General features: G+C 55.6%; 1 protein-coding gene across 1 annotated transcript; it reads right to left on the minus strand.

The window, feature by feature from the left end:
• Nucleotides 1-1626: 1626 nt before the first annotated feature.
• Nucleotides 1627-20300, minus strand: G6PD (glucose-6-phosphate dehydrogenase). Its single transcript, XM_051967745.1, has 13 exons — nucleotides 20083-20300; nucleotides 18504-18631; nucleotides 10555-10592; nucleotides 10317-10425; nucleotides 9804-10021; nucleotides 8888-9046; nucleotides 8599-8724; nucleotides 6973-7066; nucleotides 6131-6317; nucleotides 4779-5014; nucleotides 2926-3002; nucleotides 2211-2303; nucleotides 1627-2126 (listed from the first exon to the last, which is right to left on the minus strand). Exons 1-13 carry the CDS (start codon nucleotides 20213-20215, stop codon nucleotides 2036-2038), a joined length of 1689 nt encoding a protein of 562 aa, XP_051823705.1. The 5' UTR covers nucleotides 20216-20300; the 3' UTR covers nucleotides 1627-2035.
• Nucleotides 20301-20702: the final 402 nt, after the last annotated feature.

The raw sequence follows: 20702 nt of genomic DNA on the forward strand, positions 1-20702 counted from the left end.
GGGACGAGATCCAATACTTGGGAGTGCCTTTAAGTAGCCCTCTTCATTTTTTGAGTCAGGCCGGCACTTTTCTAAGAGGGAGACTTCCCAAGAAGAATCTGCCATGTGTGGGCTGGCCTAAGTGTGGGGCCTCCACACCCCAGCCAAAGCACCCGTAAAAACAGCTTGGCTTTGGCCCAGAGGCAAGAGTTCAATTCCAATCTCCCCTCTGACTTGTTCCAGTTTCATCTGAAAAAAGGCTGACAACCGCTAACCCAAAACATCTTGCAAAACCCTAAAGCTCTGGAGGAATATCATATAGGGAAATTGGGCCTAGACAGGGTAGGGGGAAAGCTGCCCAAACTCCCAAACACAAGTCATTTTTCTTTCTTTTTTGAGTGGGGGCCAGGGTTACCATCCTGATAGAATAAGGACCACCAGAGACAGTTCACCCGTTAAATGTCTGTTGAGACCCAGTGCGTTTTGGCCACCGACCATTATGGGTCGGTTATCTAGCTGAACCAGAGGGGTAGTGTGCATGCGGGAGGTCTCGGGGCATTGGACATTGGAAAGTGGGAGAAGGTAAATGTTTGCTTCCAGCTCTAAGAAGAGTTCCTCTCAGCCATTCCTCCGATTCTCCAAAGGCCACAGTCCTGGCTCTGCATAGCCAGCTTCTAAAGGAAACCACGGGAAGTGATCTTCCCAGATGTGCTCTTTCAAGTTACTTGGGGGGCAAAGCGTCAGTTTATTTTTCCCGCCCCAGCCCGGGATCCAAAGTTGTTAGGTAACTGTGCCTTAACCTGGTAAAACATCAGCTTAATTGAACTGCATGGAATTCATGCGCTCTCTCCCTAATCCCGGCTCCTTCTAGAGGGGAAATTGGAGCTTCTACTTCCCAAAAGCCTTTCCTAAAGTCACCTGGCCCTCAGCTTTTAAAACCGGGTCACGTTACTGCATGTGGGAGTCGTGAGGTGACAATTATCACCAGTAACTGACTGGAACCCCTACTTCATATACCTATACATATGGGATCATGGCAGTTTCTGGGGCCACGGGGGGTGTGAGCGGACAGAGAAAGCCAGAGCGGCTGTGCGGCTGATCACACTTTCCTGCCTTTCTAACTGGCTTCCGAGTTATGTGCACACAATGTCTCCATTCTCTACTCAAGGCCTTGCTTTCTGGCCCCAGAGCCCAAGAGAAGCGGGGCGCCTGCCAAGTCCTACATTAGCAAAAAGAAAGACAGCCTTGGATTATCTTCTTTCAAGCCCCAAGGCCTTATGACTGGTAACTGGCAGTTCTGTCCTTCCCACAAGCTGATAAGCTGCCTCCAGAGGTGAAGGCTCCATGTGCTGGGATCCAGGGTGTTCCCAAACTGGAAGGGAGTGGGCCACCCAGCTTCCTCTGGGGGGGAATGAAGCGGCCTCTTCTCAAAGATGGCACTGTTGGGCAGAGGTTGGAGGGGGGGGGGAGGGGGCTCACACTTCTGTGAGCAACACCCTGTTCTGAGAGGGCACACGTGAGAAAGGCGGGATGTTAAGGTTTTCTGTAGTGTAAAGTCTAAGACAGAGCTGAGGCAACTTTAGGCCTTTGCTTTCTCAGCACCCGGGATGGTGGACACCGACGCAGTGAATACCACGCACGCAGCAGGATGGGTAATTCTCTGTATTCATAAAGCTGCAGTCCCGAGGGGAAACAAAGGCCGCCTCTAGTGGCTGCTATTGGAATGTAGCTGGCTGGCTCTGGGAGCCCAAGCAGGTGGAAGCGTGTCTGGTAGCAGCTGTAAACAGGGCTGAGGAGGTGCCGGCTGCTGGGAGTAGAGGGGGCCGGGGAATCTTTCGATGGGGCCTTCCCTCTCCCCCAGGGCCAGGCTCCCGGTCCTGTGGTCCCAAGAGTTGCTGGGCGAATAAAACGTGAACAGGGGATGGGCAGAGAGACAGGACAGACAGACCCGAAGTAAGGCCGATGTGCCAAGACAATGACGATGGAGGCCGGGAAGCTGGGGGACTGGGGATGGGGAACAAAGAGGGGGTTGGCGCTAGTGGCTCACTGGGCTGCCTCAAAGCTTGTGGGGGTTTACCCACTTATAGGTGCCCTCATACTGGAAGCCCACTCTCTTCATCAGCTCGTCCGCCTCGGGAGGGCCGCGGCTGTGAAACAAACACAAAGGCAAAATGGGGCCTTGCCCTTGGCTGCCGGGAGCATTCTGGCCATCCCTGGAAGCCCCATCTCACCTGCCATAGACATAGGAGATGGGCTGGGTCTTCTCCCTCTCGATGTGGTGCAGCAGAGGTGTAAAGATCCTCCAGGCTTCCCGAAGCTCATCACTGGAGGGGGAGAGAGAGGAGGGGCCCAGATGGGCTTCATCATGGGAGGGCCAGAGTTGGACATGCCCGGGGGGGAGGAGGGGGCCGGGACTCCCAGGCACCCAAATGGCAGCAGCTGCCGATGCCCCCAGCTAAGGGTTGTGGAGGGTGAGAAAAAGAAATGAGAGCATGAGAGGACAGAAAGCCCCTCTCTCTATGGAGAGAAGAGAGAAGGGGAGGGAGAAGCAAGGAGAGTGAGTGGTCTTCTCCAACACCCACGTCCTGCTAAATGACCTCTGTCAACCTTAGCCTTCAGACCTGGGAGAGCAGCCACTTGGCCAAATCTTTCTAGTTGAAAAACAAAGGCTGCTGGACCTGGGCTGGTCCTGTGGGAATTGGGCAAGGTCATCTTTCTCCTCCTGTTCCCTCATCAGGCTTTAAGGCTTTCCAGGAAGAGGCTACTGAAGGATCATGGGTACTAGAGGAGGACACAGACCCAGGGCAGGCAAGGGACCGGTTCCAGACCCCAAAAGTGGGCTTTGAATCCAGATTCATCGGTCCCCAAACCAGCCCAATCCTCTGTCCCGGCAGAGAATGGGGGGCAGCAGCGGTCCAGACCCCACCACCCCAAGGGATCCCTCACCTGCGCACAAAGTGCATCTGGCTCCCACAGAAGACATCAAGGATGAGGCGCTCATAAGCGTCGGGCAGCTTCACATCCTGCAAGGTCCGGAGAGGCAAATAAGACGGAAGAAGGCACCACAGTGGGGAGGCCAGCCAGGGAACAGCCAAGCTCACTTTGATTCCCTTGTTCCCTTCCTTCATCTACTCTTTCATTTGTTTCGCACACATTTATGGCGTAAGTACTGGGGGGGGGGGGGGAAGGGGAGGAAAGGGAAGGTGCCAGGCTAACCCACACAAGGACTGCCAGATCTCACAAACGTCCCTTTGCTTCCTCTCTGGCCCTCGGCCTCACTGCTCGTGCACCCTGCCTCTGACGGTCTCTGACTTCTCTGTCCCGCGTGTGCTAGGGCTTATTGGTCAGATTCTCTGACGGCGCCTCCTCATCCGTCACTTTCGAGCCTCAACTGGCTTCTGCCCTTCTGCCATGTCTCCCCAGCAGTCCCTTCCCTCCGGCTCCATCCTATCTAGCTTGACTTCCTTCCTCAGTTTTACTTTCTGGATGACGCTGGAGCAAGCTTTGAAACCAGTCATACTATTTTCCGACTCTAAATTCTCATCTGTCCGACCGAGCCATCTGCCTTGGTCTGGGCTCTCTGAGGAGCTAAAGACTCTTTTTAATGGTAAGTAAATTGAAGTGCTGAGAAGTTCATGCCTCATTTCACTTTAACAAAAGTCACAGCCGACTCCTTTTTGTGTGTGCCTCTCTCCTCACTCTCTCGCGTTCTCATCACCGAGCAGCCGTATCCTATTTCCTGTACCTTCCCCTACTGCCTCTCTCATATTTCCTCTATTGTGTCCTGCCTTTCACTTTCAAAGAGGACGTCACATCGGGGCAAGTCTTTACTTGTGCAGGAAGTGGATTTAAGCGAGACAAGGCTGCACAAAGTCACTGTCCTCAATCTCTCTTCTAGAATCACCTCGTGGCAAGACAAAAGTCCAGATCGCGGCCGACGGCCCAGGGTGCGACAGATGACCCCGACGTCTCCGATGTCTGACCAAGCTCTAAGCGCTCCACAGAGCGTTCTCCTTCCTCATTCTGCTGGGGGAAGTCACCCCCCAACTCACTGACGGGCTGCGGACCATCAGTTACCCTCAGCCTGGGTTAGCCTAGCTGCGGAGGCGGTTTTAGAAGGGGGTAGCTGCTGCGTATGCTCCAGCTTCCTGGAGTCCCAGACGGGCACCAGGTGGCCAAAGGTGGATGAGCAGACCTTCAGATCGGAGTTGCCCCATACCACCCTCTGCTCTACGTTCGTTCACACCACGACCGCCTGAGTTCAGACCCTCCTATTTTCTGTCACAGCCTCCTAACGTCTCCTCCTGCCATGCTTCGTGATGAAGTCTAAGTCAACTCCCTTACAGACCATTAGGGTCCCATTACTTCTCTTTAAAAAAACAAACAAAATGTATCAGTGCTTACTGAATACCCAACTTCCAAATTCTGGCACTCAAGGCCTTTCCCAGTCTGGCGACAGCCTACCTTTAGCCTCATTTCCTATTATTCTCCACTAAAAACCAAACTAGAATGCGCGCTGTTCCCTGCTTGGGTCCTGCCCTCTCTTCTCCTGTGCCTGGAATGGACGTTCCCTTCCTTCTTCCCCTCTGCTCAAGTCCCTTCTTTTCCTCAAGGTGCAATAAAGAGGTCCCATCATCCTCTCCTTCCTTCCACAGTTAGGAACGCCTGGCCTGGGCCGGCCCTCTCCTCGGCACCTGGATCGCCCTCCCTCGTCACCCTCGTCACCCGGCCCACGGTGGCCGCTTGGCCAACGCTTAGGTTCCCGGCCAGCTACCCGCGACGGCTGGCCGCAGGCTCACTTTGTATCTGTTGCCATAGGTCAGGTCCAGCTCGGACTCCTCGGGGTTGAAGAACATCCCCGGCTTCTTGGTCATCATCTTGGTGTAGACGGCCTCGTTGGGCTGCACTCGGATCACCAGCTCATTCCGCTTACACTGGCGCTGGAAGATGTCACCGGCCACATCCCGGAACTGCAGCCGCACTTCCGCTTTGCGCTCATTCAGGGCTTTTCCACAGCGGAGGATAAAGGGGACACCTGCACCGGAAAGCAGACACAGAAAAGGAGGCCACTGAATCCAGCGGGCTCAACTGCTTTTCAGAGTACGGCTTCTAACCGGAGCTGTTGATAGGCCTGGAAGGCCGGGCAATCTCCCGGGTAGGAGGACCAGGACCCTCTGTATTCTCAGTGCCTATACAACAGGCATTTGAGCTAATTCAACAAACATTAAGTGCCTACTGCATGCTAGGTGCTGGGTTTGAAAATTAAAAAAAAAAAATGAACCAGTTCCTAGCCTCAGGGAGCTTCCATTCAATCGGGAGTCAGACCATCTAATTTCAGGCATCCGTGCAGTCACTGCACGTGAGAGAGAAGAGACCTGCGTATCGCCAAGAAGCAGCGGAGACGGTAATCGGAGCTTCTCTCGCTTCCTCCTGGCCCATGAGGGCCATATGTCTGGGGGCCTCCCCATCACTGCCCTTGAGGCAGGAAGAGAGTTGGTTTTCCAGGGAGGGAAAGGACAAATGCATCAGGATGTCCCAGATGACTTCCTAGCCATTATAATCCTATCAAATCACTTGCCTTCTCAAGGAAAGGGGAGAGAATCTGGAACTCAAAACTTGAAAAAACAATTCTTTGTTTCATGAAATACTAAATGAAAATCATCCCCCTGCTTGAAGGGCATTAGGAAGTGCTGATTTCACTGGCCCATGGGCCAATGAAAAGGGAATGGTCTGAGGAAAGGGCCCCGGGGCACGGTTGAGGGGAGGAACAGGAAGTGGGGCAGGCCATGAGGCCATCTGTGGCCAAAGCTTAGTTACATAAGGAGAGATAATCTAGGTTCTGTTTCTAGCTTGAAAACGGCATGTTCTTGCCCCCCAGTTTCTCAAGAAAAATTTCTGGAAACATCTGCTGTTTGCCTCAATTCAGCCAAGGGAAAAAGGAGACTTGTTTGTGCTTTGGGCAGGCGCCTCAGAATCGTGCTGAGGGAAGTCACTGAAATCCCCAAAAGACCAGAGGAGACGGGGCAGAGAAAAGCGGACCCATAAGCTCCCAGAACTCGGGCTAGAAGTCACCGCGACCTCGGAGGTCAAGGGCACAGTGGCCATTCCATAGATGCTCGTTGCAGGTCCCAGGACAGAGATCAGCACCTACCATCCCATCTTTCATTTTCCACGTAGAGGACCACGGCAGCAAACGTGGCCGTGGTGGAGCCTTGGGGAACCGTAGGGTCGTCCAGATAGCCCTTAGTAGCTTCTCCTTCTCCGTCTGGATTCCCCACATACTGGCCCAAGACCACATCGGTTGCTCTCACTTCTGAGATACACTTCAGGACCTTCACCTGAGAGAGTAGAGGAAGGTGTGGGGGGCAGATTGGTCATGAACCAGGTCCAAGGTGAGAGGCAAGGCTGGAAGCATGAGAGCTGGGATAGGGTACATAGAGAGCCCAGAGCTGGGCCCTCTGGGCAAGCCCAAGTGGTCCCGGAAACTTAGGTCTCCAGTCTACGTATCAGCTGGATCAATAGGCACGGGGGCTCTGGGGGGCTACCTCCACTCTCCCCTCCCATGACCCTGCTTTTGCTATTGGGCACACATGCATCCTTCGACTTCAGCAGCACGACAGAGAGTCAGCTCATCGGCCCACTAATCCAAAAGCCACGAGGTGCTTTAGCCATAGGAGCCTAGAGAGATAGGGCCTGGAGTCCATCCTCCAAGTCTAATTTTATAGTGAGGCCCAGGGAGGAGGGGTGACGATGCTGTCCATGCCCCTCGATTTACTGTCAGATCCTCCCCCCTCCCCCCCCCCCCCCCCCCCCCCCCCCGCATCTTCCTGGGCCCAACCCATGACCAGGAAGCCCAAGGTTCCTCCTGTGGGTAGTATGTATTTCTGGCATTCGCGCCACGTGCTCCATCCGTAACCCAACTTGGTCTGGGAGTAAAAGCCCCCAGAGCCACGCGGGCGACATGCCCCGGACCGCCCCGAGGCAAAGGCAGACCTTTTCATCCCGGACATCATCGGAATTGGTGGAGGCGGGTTTTTCCATGGCTACTAGGCAAAGCATCTGCAAGAGGTGGTTCTGCATCACGTCTCTGTAGGGGCAGAGAGGAGGTCAAGTCAGGACTGGAGATGTGAGGTAACAAAGAACTCAAGAAGGGCAGCTAGATACTGTGTAAGGGTTGGGCTGGGCACATTTGGGCTAGAGAGGGTTCCGGGGACATGGGAGAGCTGCCTTCATATTCTGAAGGGCTCCTCTCGGGAGGGGGCTAAAGCTCAGTCTGCTTGGCTCCGGGAGGCAGAAGTGGGAACACCCATGGCAATGGGAAGATGCCAAGGCAACCTGCTGAAAGGAAAACCACTGGTGAGGGCTATCCTCCAGGGGAAGGGGCTGTGGGGAGGGAGGGTGGGAGAGGTGAGAGGTCTTCAGGTCAAGTTCTGGAGGCAGCCACTCCATCACTAGGCCAGAGAAGGTATTCCACCTGAAGATGGGTTCAACTGAATGGCCGCTCAAATCCCTGGGATTCACTGAGGCCCACTTCCTGGCCACCTGAAGGCCCCTTCCTGTCCACTTGCTTTCAAGGTCCATAGCCTGGGCAGCCTCCCGTGGACTCAACCAGGCTATAAAGTGCTCCCAGAGAAAAACCACGTGGGACTGCACAGGCTACTGTAGCCACCTCCTGTCCTAGGACGTTCTAGACCATGTCGTTCCATTTATTCTCCAGGGTGGCTCAGAGCCCTTTGCCCTCTCATACCTGGAACCTCAGAGGCTGTTACTGATGTCCTCCCACCCCAGGCCTTCTTAAAGCCCCAAGAGCCCATATCTCTTCCCAATTCTCGCACAGGTCCTGTTGGCATCTCCACTTCCCTCGGGATATCTCCCAAGATTCTTCCCTCCCGTCTCTAGGTTCACATCTACGGTGTCAATTGTACAAGGAACTCATGACGTGCCGACTCCCTCTGCCAATGCGCCAACAACCAGCTGTGGGTGTGAGCTGCTCGGGGCACCCCCACAGCCTGCATATATCAGCGGGAGGGCTTAAATCCAAGAGGCCGAGGTTAGCCCTCAACCCACCATGGCAAGCTACCCCCTTTCCTCCCCCCCCCACCCCCACCCCAGCTTTAAGAATCCCAAAGCTGACTGGAAGAAGCCTCGGACACGAGCAGGTCTCCAGCTTTCTTTCCTGTACAGGAAGGAGTCCCCTGGCCAGGCTCTCTGCCAGCCTCCGCTGGGGAGCCATTCCAACACCTGTTGTTGGGCAGAAGTTCTCAAACTCTCTGGTGATGGCTGCAAAGGATCACAGCTTTAGGGTTAGGGAGGTCCCTGGGAGTCAGCCCTTCATTTTCCAGAGGAGAGGGGGCGGCCGAAGGGGCGGAGATGGGAACCCGGGCCTTTCTGACTCTGGGACGTTCTATCCCCTCCCCTTCCAGAAAGGAAACCTGGAATCTCTGTGACTTGCACTTGTGGCTTTTGCCTCCTGGGACCAAGCAGAGCAGAGTCAGATCCTCTTGCAGAGGGCAAAGAACCCCGGGGAATAAAGTGGGGGAGGCAACCTCTTCTGAGGGGCAGCTCCCCAAAGAGGAGCCACATCCTCCAGGGAGGCCCAGCCCGGCCCCTGGCTCTCACCGGATGATCCCAAACTCGTCAAAATAGCCCCCGCGCCCAAGAGTGCCAAAGGGCTCCTTAAAGGTGAGGATCACACAGGCGATGTTGTCTCGGTTCCAGATGGGTCCAAAGATCCTGTTACCGAATCTGGGGAGAGAGCGCCACGAGGATGAATGCCAGGGCAGCCGCGGCAAGGCAAAGAGCCCGGCCGGACCGCGTCCTCCCTGAGCCCCTGGTGAATCACTCTGCTCGGGGCTTTTTCAGCAGCCGGGCAGGGTTTCTCCTGGGCCTAGTTGGGCTGCCCGCTCACCTTAGCACCATGAGGTTCTGCACCATCTCCTTGCCCAGATAGTGATCGATCCGGTAGATCTGGTCCTCGTGGAAGAGCGAGGAGATGTGGTTTGAGAGCTTGTCAGAGCTCTGAAGGTCCTTTCCGAAAGGCTTCTCCACGATGATTCGATTCCAGCCTCTGGTCGGGAAGAAAGGGAGCCAGAGCCCAAGGTCACTCATCCCCCTGCGGTTGGGAAGCCGGTTACCTCCCCGCCCTCGCCCCATCTTTGCGGCTCAGAACTGATCTCCTGGGGAGGAGGAACTCCGACCTGTGAAATCCTAGACACAGGAGCAGGCAGCTAGCTCAACTCCTTCATATCACAGAGGAGAAAACAGGCCCAGAAATGGAGAAAGACTGCTCCAGGGTCCCGTGGTCAGTGATTAACAAAGAGAACAGGGCCCAGATTCAAACCCAGTGCTCTTTCTCAGGAATGGAATACCCCAAAGTAGGGGTGGATGGGAGACTCCCAGGCCAGGAGCGGTGCCAGAGTAAATAGAGCACCAGGCCTGAAGTCAAGAAAACTCATCTTCCTGAGTTCCAGTCTGATCTCAAGACACTTCCTTAGCTGTGAGACCCTGGGCAAGTCACTTCACCCTGTTTGCCTCAGTTTCCTCTCTGTGAAATGAGAGAGAGAAGGAAATGGCAAAACACTACGGTATCTCGGCCAAGAGAAGCCCAAATGGGGTCATGGAGTCAGACGAGACCCAAGTAACTGAACAACAGGAAGTTTAGGGAGTGCCTGTTCAGGGAAGCTAGGGAGCAGCCTTTTAAATCTATGCTGAATTCCCTTGCCCACCAGTGCCTAGCACTGTCCGTACGGTAATGGGACGGGACCCTTCTCCTGCCTCAAGGGGGGTGGGGCAGTTGTGTTTGGGGAGAAAAGGGGGACGCTTACTCCTGGCTCATGCAACTCTCTTTGATGTTCTTTGTGACGGCTTCATAGACGGTGGGCGGCAAGGCCAGGTAGAAGAGGCGGTTGGCCTGCGTCCCGTGATGCAGGGAGTTCATGTGGGCATTGAGACGCTGGAAGGAGGCCGGCTCGTCGTACTGGCCCGCCACGTAGGAATTTCGAGAGAAGAACTCCTCCAGCCTCTGGTTCTCTTCGGGAGTGGCCTGGGCAACACAGACAGGAAACCGAGGCGCTCACCTCTGGGGGAGACGGCTCGGAAAGGGGTACCCAGGAGGGTAGGGATGGAGCTGGGAACTTAAAAAGGTGGCGCTCTTCCCATCATGCTTCAGCATCTTACCACTGTAAGGTCGCAGCCCTCCAGAAGAAAGGGGGCAGGAAGACGAGAGCAGAAGGGAGCCGGAAGGGACTTCATGAGGTGCCTCATTTTCCAGAGGAAACTGAGGCCTCATGGGGGAAGTGACATGGATAGACAGTGATGCCCAAGCCTAGGGCCCCCACCTTAAAGTAGGGCTCGCTTTGTTTCCGGATGTCAGCCACAGTGAGGTTTGAGCGAGCATAGCCCACGATGAAGGTATCTTCGGGAAGGAGCCCATCACGGAACAGCCACCTGGAAAAGGGGGCTCAGGCTGGGGATCGGCAGGGCTAGGGTGGGCGGCCCCCCGGCCCCCCCCCCCTCCTCAGCCTGTCTTGTCCTCCTGTGCCCCAAGCCGAGGGAGCTGGCAGAGAGCAAACTTACCAAATTGTCGGGTAGATTTTCTTCTTTGCTAAGTCACCCTGAAGAAAAGAGGGGATGGGACTGATCAGGACAGACAAGCACAAAATGGAGGCTCTCCCGTTCCTTGTCTAAAGGTTGCCCAGCAGCCACCACCCACGAGCGTTCACTCCCTGGAAGGGCACCCACTCCCTCCACTCCAGCGTGCCTGCCTCGTTTTGTCCCGTCGGCCGTCCCGGGACCTCACCACCCCCCACGCCTTATGGGGGAGTGCTGAGGAAATGGACGACGCTGGGCTGCTTGAGGAAGACGGCGCAGAGGAGCGGGGCGAAGGAACTTCTCACAGGCCACGCGGGATTGAACGCGGTCTCCGGCTACTCCACGACACGGTACCGTACAGATAAAGAGTTTCTCTCAAAACTCTCTCTGGCGTGCCGAGCACTGGGCTGAGGGATTTGACGTGGGGAGGATTAGCCCAAAACGTGAGGATCTGGTGCCAGCTCTGGCAGCCCCAAGTGGCCCGCCTAGGTCACAGGAAGGCAGCCTGAGTCTGGTGTGTGGGAATGAGGAAGCTAAAGGGGTCCCGGGGCCTACAGCCTCAGAAGTGGGAAGTAGCAGCTGCCAGGGCCGACGACCCCTCCATCAGTCTCTGTGCTGGGGAAGGGCCCAGGCTTTCACAGCAGCCTGGCAGGAGGTGGCCCGGGAAACGGTTCTCTGGGTACTGGGGAGGGCCGGCATGTGGGGACACGCAGGAGAGAGTGGCCCAGAGGGCACGGCCAGGGTGAGTCGGGGAAAGGGCGATGAAGCTCTACGGAGGGAAGAGCCTTTGGAGCAGCTCAAGCTATTCAGCAATGGCGGCGCCGGGCTCAAGCAGGGGGTAGAAAGCCACTGGGTGAAAATTCTCTCCTGGCCAAAGCTGGAAGGCCTCAACAAAACTCTGTGCTTCTGGGAAATCCCGTCGCCCCTGATGACTAGCGACACAGGGTAAAGGCCCGTCCAGACAAATCCAGGCTGTGTGACCCTGGCCAAGTCACCACAGGCCAGAAAGTGGAGAGCAAGTGCCGCTATGCTCTGGGAGCAGGAGTTTCTTACTCAGGAAATTGCAGGCTGGGGCTCCTCACCAAAAAAGGAATCGGGTCAGAGAGAACATTGTCAAGGGCAACTTTGAGCAACAGAAATCTTGATGTGCAAACACAGTGAGTGGCACCCAGCCGCAGGAGGAAGAACATGAGGGGCCCACAGGAACGTGGCAGCCGGTGCGAAGAGGAGCTTTCTCCACTCCTCGGGTCTTTCCCGGGGAACACTGCCTAAAAGTCCGCAGGAAGCTGTTTCAGGGGGCTGGCCGGGGGTCACTTCCCCTTGCCCTTGGCCGCTCCATTTGCCCCAGGGTACAGTTGGCCAGGGCCAGTTTTAGGGCACTGCTCTCTTGCCTGGGGTCTTTATTCTTCATGCTATGACCCGGAAACGGGCTGTGAGGGTGGCAAGGGTGGGCTGACCTTTAAGCCTGCCGGGCCTGTGAGCGACTCCTTCCTCCCATTTATACCTACTCAAGGGGCGATCAAGATCTCTCCTTACCCCCTTTCTGAGTCTCCCAATGAAAGCAAGTTGGGGGTGGGGGTGGGGGGGAGTGCAAAAGTTCCCACCCTCTGAAAGGTCACTCAAAGCCTGCCCGTGGTTAGTAGCTGAGTCCGCACGGGTAGGCTTGCCCTGGCACTCTGTATGCAGTATCGTCAGAGAGGAGAACTTCCCAGGCCCAGAAAGCATTCAATTACAATCAAATCCTGCCTGCGCTCTGGAGGGAGGGATCTGGAGGGAAAGCCCGCTTCAGAGCGCTGCAGTCCCCCCAAGTGGGGAGAGAGGCCGAGGGGTGTGACCACAGTCGTCTGAGCCTGTTTTCCTGGCTGTCAAAGGAGGGGGTCGGGTCGGGGAATCGATCCCGAAATATCCCTTCCAGCCTGGGGTCACGGGGTCGGTCGTCATCCTTGCCGCCCCCCCTCACTAGCTGTGTAACCGAACTCTACGTCCTCTAAGCCGGACCTGTCCCCTCGGAATGAGAAGTTGCACATCAGCTTGCGCCCTCTGTTCTCCCGGGGTATCCCGAGCACCACAGCTAACTGCGGGAGAGCCAACCGTGAGGGGCTGGGGGCAAGGGCCGGGCCTCTTCCAATGAGGTGATCTCAGGCTGCCTTCAAGGGGCCCAGTAGGAGCTCGGCGTTGGGCGAGTTGGGTGGGTGGGGATTCTGCTGAATTGTTTGCTCAGAGCGGACCTGGCCCAGGCTCAGCTGGCTGGTCTCCAGAGCTGGCTTTGAGACTTGGGAACTGGGGAGGACCTGGGGAGAGACTGAGGAGAGGGCGGGACTTGCTGAAAGAACAGCACAGGCACCTCCCAGCAAGCCCCAGGCTGAAGTCTTAGAAATGGGGAAAGGTGAGTCATTGCAAATGGGGAGTGTTACCTTGGGGAGAGCTACCTCAGTGTCACCATGACACAGCAGAAATGGCTTCTGCAAAGGGGCAAGCAAGAGCCGGGACTGAGAGCTGCAAGGAGCCTCTGAGAAAAGCCGCTCCCCAGCTGCCCAAGGCTCGGAGAGGAAAGAGCTTGTCCAAAGTCACATGGCCGGGAGAGGTCTTGCCCTTTCTGGGTTGGGCAATGGTGAACTTCCTTATGCCTCGTCTCCCTTCCTGGCTCTCTCTACCCCCTCATCTCTCAAATGCACAGTCTCCACTAAAAGGCAGTAAGAAAGCAGACAGCGAGACTAGAGAGGTCCCGGGTAAGAATCCCGGCTCTCACTGGCGACCTCACTTCTCTCGGCTACAAAACATAGGGACTGAACTCTCTAAGGCCCCTCTGAGCCCTCGATCCGGGAGCTCAATAAAAAAGGATGGCTCTTTTTGACTTTTGACCGGATCTGGGGCAGCGACCAGGAACTCTGGGAGAGGAGGAAGTGCAGCAAACAGCCAAGGGGCAGAGGAGACCATTTAGGATTGCCCAAGCAGGGAGGGGGGGAGACTTTTCGAATGTCAGACCTCCCCACCACTGCTGCCCGTATTCTTGGGGGGCCTGTCTGTATCAAGCAGAGATACAGCCGGCTGAGCTGGGCTGGGGAGGGTTAGCCTGGGACAGCTCCTAGGGGAAGGAGACAGGCAGGAGGGAGGGGGCAAGGAAGCGGGAGGGCTCCTCTGGAGCTGGTGACCACACCCAGGGGCTAGCTCATCAGCAAGCCGCCAGAACTGCTCCACCAAGGATCGCCCCCTTCCCCCCAGAAATGACTGCCAGTCTGTTACAAAATCCCCAGGGCCGGCGGTTTATCTTACTTGCTAAGAGCACCGCTACACTTGGGGCCTGGTCTGAAGGGGTCTGATTTCTGTCATGTAATCGTCCTGAGTCTAACGGGGTGACATTGTGCTTCCCTCAGAGTGGAGACGAGCGAGACGTGGGACGCCGGGACAAACACACAGCAGGAATATCACGGAAAGTGTAAACTAAGCCAATGAGGGAAGTCTCTCTTAGTGACGGGGTACCACGTCCTAGAGAGCTTCCCCTCTTTCGTCCCGTGCCCTCCCCTCTTCTGAGCCTTCCAGTCTCATCGGATGACATCCTGCCTAGGAAAAGCACTAGCCTAGAGCTTGGTACACGGCAGGTACTGCAGAAATGCTCACTGCCCTTCCTTCCTCGGTCTCCCGGCTTGCCATCTCAGGCTCACCCTTGCCTCCCTCATCCTCACACAGTGGATCAGTTACTAAGTTTGCCTTTGCCGCCTCTGGAACATCTCTTCCTCCCACTGGTTTTCCCCCTCATATCCCAACATGCCCCTAGTTGGTCTCTGGGGCTGGCCTGCCTCTCTAGCCGGTTGTCCACACCTGCTGCCAAGGGCTGTCCCTCCTCTCCCCTCCCATTCAGGGATCTGGCCAAACTTCAGGTCTGGGCACTTCCCATCATGGACTCCCGTGACTCCTCACCTCTGTCCTTGGGCGCCCCCCACCCCATCATGAAGCTAGACTTTGGTGTACAGAGCTTTTCTGGATCCCCCCCTCAAATGCCTGTGCCTGCTCTACAACTGCCCCACCCCCTCATTTGAACATGTATTTATCTCTTTACATTTATACAGTAGAGTCCACTTATGTAAATTTTTGTTTCCCCACATTAGAGGGAAACAGGGATCGTTCAACACCGTCCCATGGTCCCATGCGGTTCCTGTACAAAGGGCAGATTGGCAAATGGCCAAACTTTTTCTTGGGAAGCTCCTATATGTGACCTCTGGGAGGTCAAGGTCTCCCAGGTTGATAACCAGAGGTTGAGGAAGTCACTGAGAAGTCTTGGGGGGGGAAGGGGGGAAGAGGAAGTCTCTCCAGCCACCCAGCCCCCACCAGGCCTGGCCTTTAAAGATCTGCCCCACCCTAGCCTCCAGCCACCCAGCCCCCCACTTCTTTATGGAACTTCCGGAATCACTCAGGGGCAGTAACGCACCCTCAATCTGCCCATAGCTCCCAAGTAAGGTGGTTCCTGGGGCAGAACTGCTGGCTGGAGCAGGCAGGGCGGGGGAGGGGGCAGCACCCAAACAGGCACTTTGTGGAGGAGGAAATTACAGGTCGGAACAGCTACAGAGTGGAGCCTTTCACCTTCTCTCCCGAGAAGTTTCCAGGTCTCCCATTAGGCGCTCCTTTGTCGGCACAGTCTTAGGCCCTCACCTGCAGCGGGAAGGGAGAGCTCCCCCCAAAGCTTCATCTTGGCTCTAGTCCCCCCGTCCAAGCTGGTTTCCTGGCTGTTCACCTCCTGGCTCAGGTCTTACTGCCCAAAGCCCTTGGCTTCTGGGGCCAGGAGTCTGACCCTAACCGCCTCTGGGATGGAAATCTTTCCGGGCCGAGTCCAGCCCCTCACTCAGATTTTGTTCAAACTGCGCAGCACAGATACTGGAGGGATTGACCATTTCCTTCTCCAGCAGACGGGGTGAAATGATTTGCTCAAGGTCCCACAGTTCATGAGTCCTTGAGGCTGCATTTCGGCCCGGTCTGGCACTCTATCCATCGTACCGCCTGGCTGCCCACAGACACTTTGTAGAGCACGGCAAATCTAAGCTGACTTCTTAGTGACCACAACGGCAGGTAAATGGCCGATGACCTTCCCGGCCTAGAACACGAGCTGCTACGGCCGGCTCCCGAGTCTCAGAGAGCTCTGCTTTAGCCAGAGCGCAGATATCTCCTTTCTGTTTTCTGCCTGTCTCGAGCAGCCTCTTTCCCAATTATAATTTCTAATTTCCCCACCGAGGCAGCCTGGGAAACCAGATCGCCCAGCTTATTAAAAGCATTTTGAGTACGGCTGTCGGCAATCACCGCCTCAGCTGCGCCGCACAACCTGGGACTGCCTTTTCACTTTCTGCTTGGGGCTGATAATCAGGGATGCCGGGTTTACAAAGGCAGCCACACGGAAAGCTAAAGGTCGTCTCGGAATCCTGGGCTCCAGAGGCCGAGGCCGATCAGGGCGCCATCTAGTAGAGCTTCATTCTTTCTTTCTATGGTTAAACCTCTATTTTCTGCCACTCCCACTGTGTCTCCTGGAGCCCCCCTTCCATCACATTAGCCCTGGCTTTCCAATAACGAATGACTTATCGAATTCTCTCTCTCTCTCTCCACGGTATTCTCTCGGCCATACAGAACGCGACCTCCTGGACTGCCGGGACTGTCCAGCCAGTTCTCCGTTAAGGTAAGTGGGCCGATCTGCAGCTCTATGGGCCCTGAAGCTGGAGGACGCCTGGCCTAGCCCCCACTGCGAGCCCAAGCACGCAGAAGTCCAGTGATCAGAGTTGAATTTACTATAAAGTTGCGGCTCTTTATCTCAGTGCCCGGTGCCTGGCCTTGAAAAAGCCCTTCCCAGCCCCCCTCCCCCCAGCCTCATTACATGCTCCTCCCCTTTCTGCCCTCTGTAAGTTAGTCAGTGGCCTTCTTCCTGCTTGCTCTTGCCACTTTCCTTCCATGCCTTGGGACTCCCCAAACCTCCTCATACTCATTAGAATCTCTCCATTTCCTTCAAGCCTCAGCCCAAGTACCACCTTCTACCTGGTTCTCCATCCCCCATTCTCCACCTTGGATTTAGTCAGTATATACACAAGTGAGCACACACACGCACACGTTCACACACGCGCGCACGCGCGCACACACACACACACACACACACACAGTCTTCTCAGACCTAAACTCCTTGGGAGCAGAGACTGGTTCTTTTTCGTCCTTGTACCCCCTCTACATAATCACTGCCCGACACCCCACTGGGGCTTTCAGGGGCTTCCTTTGGGACTACACAATGTTATTGTACTTCAATGAAATGAGTCTGTAGACAAAATCCTGGCCTCCCTAAAGATTGAGAAACAGTGACCGGGGGGGGGGGGGGGGGGGGGGGGGGGCACTGGAAGTTAAGAAACATGTGGTGAAAGCTAGGGAGGAGGGAAGACTTCTCTTGGCTCTCGCTCTCTTCTGCCAGCTCGGTCCACTTTCTGCCCCCTCTACAAGCTGCCATTCCTCAAGCTACTCTGTCATTTCCGAGTAAAATCCCCCAACTCCTGGCTGACTCCCAGCTGCAAATCACCTTGGGGGGAGTGGGAGAGCCACACAGTAAGCACCCAACAACTGGACTCAGCTGCATTGCGTTTTGGAAGGTGCAGACGTGGAAACCTTTGAGGAATGATCTATTCAAAGGCACTTGACCAAGAGAAGGGCTCTCATTTCTCTAATGTTTGAAGACGGGCAGAGCAGATCCTTCCAAGGTCCCCTGGATGTCGGAGGAGCTGAAGGGACTCGGCGTCTGTGGGGGAGCATCTTACTCGCTCAGCTTGGGGGTCAGTCAAAGCTCCTTTCTCAACTGAAAATGCTCGCATTGTTAAGGAGGCCCACGGAAGCACTGCCAAAGGTAGAACGGTGCCTGGCAAAGCCTGTAGCACTCTGCAAATGCTGCTGGGCATCGCGACGCTAAAGAGCAGGTCGGAGCCGAGAAGGGCAAGTTTAGGCCCAAACCCCGAATTCGAAACGCAACTTGGCCAGGCTGCCCTTGGTAAAGAAGGTAGTGGTGGCCGGGGCCCCCCAAACCTCTGGAGCAAGGGCTTTCCAAATTTCAGGTCTCAAATCAGTTAATTTAGAAGACTATTCCTTTGAGCACTCCAGAAACAAATCAATAAACGACCCAAAGTGGACAAGAAATCCACCAACTGAGATTTGGAAACCCCTTCAAGGTCTTCACACACCCCTGGGACCTCAGGGCTCCGTCAGAGGGAAAGAGTGGGGTATCTAGTAACTCTGAGGGGCCCAAAGAGGCGCCTTATCAGTCTATCCAAACCACACCTGCAGATGCCTGAGTCAGGTTAGACCAAGAAATAACAAAGCCAACTAATCGGCAGATAAGGAAGAATGACCCATGACCCCTTCTTCATCATTTTCCCTCAAGAAATTCTCACTAGTCTTGGGGAGTGGCACCTCGCCTTCTTCCCCTATATCAGCCTCCCAACAAACCACCTTCTCCACCCGGATTTTGGTGGGAGAGGGGAGGCTCTAACTTGGGAAGCTGGAAAGCTGATGATGACTAACTTGCTCTGACAGAGAGGAGAAAAATCACTCTAGTCTTTGGGTTTTTATTCTCCTCCTCTATAAAATCAGGGGGATCATCGCAGCCCTGACCCCCAGGACAAAAAAATCAGGAGAAACCACTTTGAGCGGAGGGAGGAACCCGGCCTCGAGAACCACTAGGAGAACAGAGACCTCTGCCAAGCAGAAGAGTTTGATTGGGCAAATCACCCCGCTTCTCTGGCTTTCTGACAAATTGAGACTAGGATTAGAGAGCCAGAAGGGTTCCTTCGTGTTATGGGTGAGGTCCAAAGTGACCAGATGACCTCTAAGTTTCCTTCCAGATCTGAGATGCCGCCTTTATGTCCCATTAACTATTTGGAAGCCGAGCAAGAGGCGGGAGGGTGGCGTGGGGGCTTTCGACTCACCGAGGCTCCCATGATGATGAATATGTGCGTGTCGGACTGGTGGAAGGCATCACCCTGGTACAGTTCCTCCCGGAGAATCCCACACACTTGAGTCCGGCTCAGGGCCACTTGCTCGGCCATGCTGTTTTCTAGAGGAAGGAGAGAAGGCAGGATTGCGGGGGAGTACCAGCTAAGAGATAGTTGGAAGGTCACTGCTCCTCCCCGGGAGAGGGACAATGAACTCCCCAGACTGCCCTCGTTTCAAGGGATGATCTAGGAAGCAATCACCATGGTGAGTGGAGTTTAGAAGTGTTCTCTCCGATTTTTTCAAAGGAAAAAAAATCTAGGTTTTTGGTGCCTTGAGAAAGCTGCCCTGCAGTGATATCTTGTAGCCATTTAAAACTATCCTAGGTTAGGTCAAGGGCCAAGCTTGAGGATCCCATCCCTCTGTGGCCTCTCTTCCCCCTCCCCCCTTCTCACAGTGGCTATCTGGAGAAGGAGTTCAAGCTGGAGCCTGCAACCTGGGAACTCCAATTCAAGATCTTCCTAGATTGGAGGGTAGGAGCACAGGTGGAGTTAATCTTGGCTAGAAAATCAGGACCTCAGCAGGGACACTAATTAATTCACTGATCTTCTGCTTTGAAGATGGGTCCCAAGCTCAGGGCAAGATGCTAATTAAGCCCTTTCTTCTCTGGCTTTGAAGATGACGGGTTCCACTGTCTGCGACCCTGGAGAAATTTATGGCTGTTGGGAGTTTAAAGGTGCCTCCCTTCTGTAAGTTTCCATCCAGCTTGGAGGTTCTCGCCATATGACCAGCACAATCCAGCACGGAATGTTATGTCTCCTTGGCCTTTTTGGAGGCTTCCATTTCTAATCCGACCGTCCCACTCCCCCAGTCCCCACTTTGCAACATTACCCAGCACTCGCAGCGAGGCGGCACCGGCCTGGGGGAGAAGACTATTGGCATTGTTTTGCTTTGAATAAGTTTCAGAGGAGCTTCTCGGCTAGGGATGACGCCAGCGGGACGGTCCCGATCCCGAGCTGGCCCTGCCACGGGTTCCATTGTTGCTACCTGTTGGGGCTAGCTTCGGGGTTACCAGAACTTTAATGCAATCCCATCTGCCTCAGCAGACGGCTCGGAGAGGGGAGTTTCTCCCTGGCAGGTGGGAGAAGCGGAAAGCACGACGAGCAGGTTAGGTCAACAGTGGAGGTAGGGATGATCTCCTCGCTAAGCTAAAAAGCCCCCTAGGGGTATGAAGGAAGCTTTCTTTTAAATGTTGATCCTCAGAGACGAGTACAAGGGGCAGGAAAGGCAGATCAGGGCTGAGAAGGGAATTAGCACGGTACCTTATCTAGACAAGGCGGCGATCGGTCAAGGAAGGAGGAGCTGAGCGGGGTTCCAGAGGAATGGGATGAGAGAGGATGCTTGGGGAAAGAAGATCAAAGAGCCTGGGGAGCGTGAGAGCTGCAGTGAGCCTCAAGAACAAGGCGACTGGGATGGAGAGCAAAGGACTGGGGCCGGGATGCAGGGCGGCGGCTGAGGATGGAGAAGGTTGGGGCTGAGTGGCGGCCCCGGGGGTGGGGGTGGGGGGGTCCTCACCAGCGTTCGCTCCTAGGTCCCGGGTCTGCTGCCGATTCGGCGGAGGAAGGAAGACAACGGGGCCCACGGCTGTACTCGGATTTAAGCCTCGTCTGCCCGAGCGCAGATCAGCTCTACTCGCCCGACTCCCCATCTCCGCCCCCTGGCTCGGCCCCGCCGGTCTGGGAGACCGCCCGCTGGGTCCTGGCTCCGCCCCGGGGCTCCGCCTAGACCCCGGTTTGGCTCAGATCCAGACAGAGTGTACCGCACCCCGCCGCTTCAGCTCCAGGTCGGCTCTCACGCTATCACCCCCACGTGGCCTTGCCGGGCTCTCCGCTTCCGCTCGCCACGTGGCCACGCCCCCTTAGCCGTCGAGGGTTACGCCCCTCTCAGGCCACACTTAATCACACGCCTCCCGCTTCTTCTCTTAAGTCAAGGTCCCCACCTCTAGCCCGAAGCTCCGCCCCTTTAGTTACTTATTTTGGTCAAGAACTCCGCCCCTCGCCCCACTCGTTCCTCCTAGCCTCCTATAGACTTCTCCTTTCCCGGTGCCGGGTTGGGGGGGGGAGGGAAACTGGTAAAGTGCACAGTCCACTCTAATGTGACAGAAGAGATCGTTCCTTAAATAGAAGTAGGAAGTA

The sequence above is a fragment of the Antechinus flavipes genome, chromosome X (genome assembly GCF_016432865.1).
Source record: "Antechinus flavipes isolate AdamAnt ecotype Samford, QLD, Australia chromosome X, AdamAnt_v2, whole genome shotgun sequence".
NCBI classification, from domain to species: domain Eukaryota; kingdom Metazoa; phylum Chordata; class Mammalia; order Dasyuromorphia; family Dasyuridae; genus Antechinus; species Antechinus flavipes.